The sequence below is a fragment of the Curcuma longa genome, chromosome 6 (genome assembly GCF_044706935.1).
Source record: "Curcuma longa cultivar G26 ecotype Majalengka, Jawa Barat chromosome 6, ITB_CL_G26_1.1, whole genome shotgun sequence".
Taxonomy (NCBI): domain Eukaryota; kingdom Viridiplantae; phylum Streptophyta; class Magnoliopsida; order Zingiberales; family Zingiberaceae; genus Curcuma; species Curcuma longa.
In genome coordinates this window covers 9,662,604-9,669,668 of record NC_133866.1, presented here as the reverse complement: position 1 = coordinate 9,669,668, position 7,065 = coordinate 9,662,604, and the positions used below count along the sequence as shown (strand labels likewise).

At 37.4% G+C, this 7,065-nt stretch overlaps 1 protein-coding gene across 1 annotated transcript; it reads right to left on the bottom strand.

Moving 5' to 3' along the window:
* Nucleotides 1–2,069: 2,069 nt before the first annotated feature.
* Nucleotides 2,070–3,021, bottom strand: LOC141831013 (thylakoid lumenal 19 kDa protein, chloroplastic). Its single transcript, XM_074718464.1, has one exon. It carries the CDS (start codon nt 2,975–2,977, stop codon nt 2,231–2,233), a length of 747 nt encoding a protein of 248 aa, XP_074574565.1. The 5' UTR covers nt 2,978–3,021; the 3' UTR covers nt 2,070–2,230.
* Nucleotides 3,022–7,065: the final 4,044 nt, after the last annotated feature.

The following is a 7,065-nucleotide window of genomic DNA, read 5'->3' as shown; positions in this document are numbered from 1 at the left end:
GAAACAGATAGAAATATTTATATACAGTGATAATAACAATCTAACAGAATTTAACTGTATAATTTTAAATTTTATTTGTTTGAGATAGTTTTTATTTACCTAAACCTATAAACGTTGTGTTCCAAAATTCAGTAGGGATGACACAGTCTTAATTTACAAAATTCAGTAGGAATTTACAAATCTGACTCGACTGGGATCATATTCCAGTCGTTTGCGTGTTTTTCCTTTGAATGCATCAAAATCTCACCTCAGTCGACTGATATTTATTCTCAGTCGACTGGCAGATGAACAGATATAATTTGGACTCGACTGGAGATCCTCCTCAGTCGACTGCGTGTTTTTCCTTTGAATGCACGAAAATCTCACCTCAGTCGACTGTGTATTTTTCCTTTGAATGCGCGAAAACGTCACCGCAGTCGACTGAGATTTATTCCCAGTCGACTGACCACGAACAAAGGCAATTTGGACTCGACTGGAGATGCTCCTCAGTCGACTGCGTGTTTTTCCTTTGCATTCGCGATAATCTCACATCAGTCGACTGAGATTTATTCCCAGTCGACTGACCACGACAGAGGTAATTTGGACTCGACTGGAGACCCTCCTCAGTCGACTGCGATCATTTTATCGTGTTTTTAAATCCAAATCGCAAATCACGGCCGAACTCTAACCACGCAGTCGACTAGGGTTATTTCTCTTCCTCCGGCGATTCCTTCTCTTCCGACGACCTTTCCTTCTCAGTCGTCTGAAGCCTTAGCTCGCGAACAGTTGGGGAGAAGAAGAGAGGAGACTCTGCGCGCGTGGTGAGCAAAGGGGGAGAAGAGGAGAGAGGGAAAAGGTAAGTTTGTAAAATCATGTATTGGAGAGTGCATGCAAAGAAATTTATGGGTGGGGACTGACCACAAAGTTCAGTTTGGGTTTGTGGAGTTTTCTCCAATTTACCGTTGAATTAATGGGTTAATCTAATGTGAGTTTGGATTTTTCAAATAAGCTAAATCAAATAAAGATCATGATTTTATATCCACATTCTTATTTTCATTTGTATATTAAATATACATGAAAATAAAATAAAAGGAAAAAGTTATTAGATGATATAATAATTTTTGAACACGATCTTATCTGATAAGATCATGTCAATCCTAAAAGTTAGGATTTTGATTTCCTCTTTATATATAGCTAGCACTACGATGTGAGTTACATAAAATTCTCTAATTGTGCTCATGAAATGGGCGACGATGATTATGCTCGTGTGGATACCATAGGCGCGAATATTTTGATCACTTTTAGATCGATTTCATCTTCCAGATTCACAAAGATTGGCACATCGAAGAGGTAACATTCTACAACAACGAGTAATTAAAATTCATATGGATCCTTGGTAGATTCTTTTTCCGTTGTATTTTTTTGTTTAAGTTCGTAATAGAACCCAACATATGTTATGTTTAGGTTGGCATGTTGAGAAAAAAGAACTATTCTTGTTACTAGAGACATAGAGAAATATATATATTAGAAGAGAGGGCCATAGGACGAATTAACTACACTCATATGAAGGGCAGAACTTAGATTCATGAAATTTAAACTATATTATTGCTATAACTCATTAGAAAAAACAACTTATGATATTTTGGTTTTGCCATTTACATTATTTTTTTTCTAGTACTATGGGAATACTTTAACAATTATTTGGTTGATAGGGCACGTTATTATCTGTATATATATATATATATATATATATATATATATATATATATATATATATATATATAATTAAAGACTTGCTTGAAACATGTAATATTATTCTGTAATAAACTATTTGTGAATTTTAGGCAAGTTGGAAAATTAGTTTGTGTTCTTGTTCAGTTGACAGTAATTAATAGACCAGGGCACTCTAGAGTCTAGATGAGATGGAAAATTAGTTCGTGTGGATTCCTCGTGGAAGGCACTCTACATGAGTGCAAGTGTGGAACATATGAACAAATTCACAACTATTGTATCTTGGGTTTATACGTTGTTCAAAAACCAGTTGAGGATTAACCTACAATTTGGCATGATATGTGACTTGTCATAGTTAAGTATGATTTCCCAGTTCCCCTCATCATATATATTGTGGATTCATTACGGAAACCAAGATGGATGGTACAAAAGCATGCCACTGCTTTGTCGAGTACATCTCTGAAGTGAAGAAAGCAATTGGGCATCCAATTAAATACCTGGGCAAGGCAAGAGGAAGACTCTACGATGAAGGAGAAGAAGAAGAAGAGGTTGTGGAGAGGTCGACGGTCTTGAAGGAGTCGTGGAGTCGTCGGAGCATGTCCTGGTCGCGTGACCAATTCAGGTTTGGCGCAGTGACGAAGTGGGCGTAGAGCTTGTTGCGGGCGCAGGTGACGGAGATCAGGCTGTGGGCGCCGGTGCCGTCGATCTCGTACGCATAATACAGCTGCCCGTTGTCGTCCTTGCGCTCCTGGGACCGCACCTCGTCGGCGGTGGCTATCTGGTCCTGCAGGTCCACGTCTGAGAGGGCCAGGTTGGAGAGGACGGCGTCGACGGGGGCGAGCGCGCGGAATCCAGAGAGGAAGGTGAGGTACTCGCGCTCGGAGCGCTTCTTGGGATTGTAGAACTCACTGTCAGTGCCGTTGGTGCCCTTCTCCACCTTGGACACCAGCCGCTCCTTCCACCCCTCCGGCACCTCGTACGTGTACTCCGCCGTGGCCTTCTTGTCCGCGTTGCCGCCGTAGCCGCCGTAGTTGGCGGCGCTGGCGGCTGTGCCGTAGTAGAGGCTGAAGGTGGGATCGGCGAAAGAGGGAGGTGGGGTGGTGGTGGATAGCAGTAGGGCAGCGGTGGCGGCGGCTGCAAGGGCAGTGGAGAGGGGCTTGGGGTGGTCCGATCTGAGTCTGACGAGGTGAGGTTTGGAGGGAAGAGGAGCAGAGGCGACGGCAGCGGTGGACAAGACGGCGGAAGGGGAGAAGAGGGCGGCGGCCATTCGCGGTCGCGAGCTGGCACTTCGCTTTGGCTTTGCTTGTGTTGTGTGGTAGCGGAGACTTGACGACGGCGGCTAGTTTTCGTGACCTTATCCGTTATGCAGGATCAGTAATTGGATAAAATTCCGGCGGATCCGGATATCTGATTTTTTTTTTCTTTTTCTATCCGCAGCCATTTTGTCAAACACTGCATCTTAATTTTAAATTAGGCAAATATTAAAATAGCACCTCTCTTTCACTAAACTATAAAAGATATCTCATTTTAATTTTTTTATCAAAAAAAATCTCACTCTTTATAAAATAACATTAATACCTTCTGACATACTACATCTTTTGACAAATGCATCCCTGCCTATACTCCCATTTAAATTAGATACATGCATACTAGATAAATTTATAAATTTTGCGATGCCATTTTTTTTTATTTTGGTTGAACAATGAAACATATAATATATCAAATCGAATATTTTTGAATAAATTTTGATTTGATATATTATGTATCTCATAATTTAATCTGAATAAAAAATTATATTCTCTTAAAATTATAATTTATTATTGTAGCAATTACGATTTCATAGTTGCTACAATATGTATATTGAGTTATCTTTGTGAAATCATAACTTTTATTTTGGATTAAACCACCGAACAAACAATATAGCAAATCGAAGATATCTAAACGAGCTTTTATTTGATATATTATGAGTCTTATGTTTAATCTGAATAAAAAATTATGACATTTTAAAATTGAATTTATAGTTGTAGTAGCTATAATATCGTATCTGTTGCAACTGAGTTGTCACAAAGTTATAATAGCTACAGTTTTATAACTGCTATAACGTGTATATTGGGTGAATTTTAAGATATAATAACTTTTAACTCAGATTGAACTACAAGACGCACACTATATCAAATTAAAAATCCTTGAATGAATTTTAATTTGGTATATCTTGTGTTCGTAGTTCAATCCGAATCAAAAGTTATAACCTCTTAAAGTTGAACTTGTAGTTGTAGCAGCTCCGATTTTATAGTTGCTATAACTGAGTTGTCACATAGTTGTAGCAGCTACGATTTTATAGTTGTTATAACATGTATGTTATATAAATTTAAGAGATCATAATTTTTAACTCAGGTTGAACTATGAAACACACATTACATCAAATCAAAGATCTTTAAACGAGTTTTGATTTAATATATTGTGCATCGTTTGATTCAACTTGAATAAAAAGTTATGGTCTCTCAAAATTATAACTTGTTGTAGTAGCTACAATTTCGTAGCTACCACACCGTGTATATTCGATATATTGTAAAAGACCATAACTTTTGACTTGAATTAAACCATGAGATGCACAATATATTAATTAAAAATATCTGAACATGCTTTGATTTGATATATTGTGTATCTCATGGTTCAACCCGAATCAAGAATTATGACCTCTTAAACTTGAATTTGTAATTATAGCAGCTACGATTTCGTAACTGCTATAACTATAAGTTATATGTTATAGCAATTATGAAATCGTAGCTGCTATAACTATGTGATAATTATAGTAACTACGAAACTGTAGCTATTACAACATATTCTGATTTAGACAAGAATATAGAAGGGAGTAGGCATGTCAGAAGCATGAAATATTTCAGAGGCTATTTGCGTCATTTTATAAGGGATGAGTTGCTCTTTTGATAAAAAAAATTGAAGTGGGGAGTCCTTTTAATAATTTGGTAAAGAGACATCAAATTTTTGCCCATTTAGATTTGTCAAAATAAAAAAACCCTCTAAAAAATACATTTTAAAATTGAGATTAAAAAACTATTCTTACACTCTTTCAAATACCAATGAAATTTTTAAAATTATTTTAACAATTTTTAATAGTCAAAATTGCACAAATTCATCCATTCAGATATCACAAATGATGATTTTACTTTAGCGGGTATTTTTAAAGTCATGTCTGTACAAAAAAAATAATTATTAGTCATCCAACCATCTTAACTTGCCATCTAAAGCTGGTCAACAACTTTTATTCTTGAAAGTCACTACACTTAACTTCTTATTGTCTATTCCATTTCTTTGTTGTTATAATCATCCCTTGACAAAATTCTCTTAGACTTTTAACATATTTAAGTTGCACAATTCATATGGGATACACCATGACACCATAAATAGTGTTGGTGTTGGGAGCACCAATTTATTTTCAAGATTTTGATATTTGACAATATACTTAATTAGATCTAATTAGTTTAACAAATGGTTGATCTAAATAGGATTTGATATTTAGATATGAGTGAAGTTTAGTCAGGTCAAAATTGACTAGAATATTAGCGAGAAGTCCTAGTCAGTGGGACTAGATAAAAAGTCTTAGTTAGTTGGATCGGATAAAAAGCCCTAGTGAAAGGCTAGGTAGGAGAAGTTCTAGTTGAAGACCTAGTTGAAGACTAGGAGAAGTCCTAGTTGCAGGCTAAGTAGGAGAAGTCCTGGTGAGTGAAGCGGGGCAGGAAGTCCTGGTGAGTGAAGCTGAGCAAGAAAGTACTAACTGAAGGTTAGACAAGAGAAAGTTCAAGTAGGTCAAGAGTGATCGAATATTTGATAGGTGAGAAATCTACCGAGTAGCTGGTCCTAACTGGAGGTTACATAAGAAAAAGTCCAAGCAGGTCAAGGGTGACTAGATGCTTGATAGGTGAAAAATTTACCTAGTGACTAGTCCTAATTGAAAGTTAGGTATGGGTAAGCCTAGTAGATTAGACTTACAGGGTAAGGCTTAGGTAAACCTAGTAGGTCAGAAAGACTACAGGTAGGCTTAGGTTGCTTATTTGTTATATGCTGAGTTTCCAGGAACCAGGAACTGGAAGCAAGACTGAGGAAGCATAAGAGAAGTAAACAGAAACAATCGAGTCAAGCCTGAAGTCAACACAAGTCAAACCTGAGTTTACTAAATCGGGGCACTCGTGGTTGGTCCAAGCACCCCGATAACGTGGAATTGACTTTGATAAAGACCAACAGAATCAAATCGGATCAGATCAGTTCGAGGCGCCTTGATAGGGATCCGGGCTTTATAAGAGCAAGAAAACTCGTATGAAGTTCAATTTATTTATCTAATAATTTCAAGCTTCGAAGAAGAATCGCCTTTGTGGTGCTAGCCACACAAGTAGATTCGGCCAAAACAAAGAGAAGGAAGAAAAGAGGTGTTCGGTCAAGAGGGAGAAGATAGCTCAAAATGTCTTGTCTTCCAATGAAAAATACAAGAAAAACCTTTTATATGTTAGGATGCAATCAAAGTCCCATATTGGAAATACATGGAAAAAGATCATGGGTTTATAAGATGGAAGATATCTCCATTGGTATGAGGTCTTTTGGATTGAGTCCAAGAACAAAACCATGAGGGCTTAGGCCTAAAGTGGACAATATCATACCATTGTGGAGATATTTTAATTCCATCAGTACTAACAATTGGTATCAGAGTCATGGTCTATGTAGAGCTATGTGGGGGCCCTCGGGGAAAACAAAGGAAGTAGGGGAGGCTCCGATGCCGAGGAGTGAGGGGTGCTGGGGACCCTCAGGAACATGACAACCGGACCATAAGGAAAAAAATGGTAGGGGGCTTCCATTATATTCATCTCATGAATATGAAGGGTTTTTGCCTCTTTAGCTTCCCCATATTAAAGCCAATTAAAATCCAAATAGAGCACATATTTCTCATGTTGGCTCTTCATCTTCTCTTCATCCAATGAAGAGAAAAACCCTTGGTCTTCCTTTATTATTAATTCATTAAATATTTTAATGAATTAATATCTCATTCAAATTTGGTTGAGTCTAATCTAAATGAGTCTAACTCAAATTAGACTCAATCCTATAATCCAATTGAATTCACTTGAGTCTAACTCAATTAATCCAATTCAGATCATATTTTAGTCAAACTAAAATCAATCAATCTCCGAAGCATCGTGTCCTTTGTGTGTGACCCAATAGGTTCTCGTAACATTGGTAATGTGTCTAAACCGCTTTAGACACATAAGCAATGAGCGACATCTAGCAATGCATCATTGTTACCCAAGTGACGAGAAAGTCGAGATCCGACCTAACCTTTCCGTGACTACT

Coding starts and splice junctions, on each gene's coding strand:
- LOC141831013 (XM_074718464.1), bottom strand. CDS start 2,977: ATGGCCGCCGCCCTCTTCTCCCCTTCCGCCGTCTTGTCCACCGCTGCC.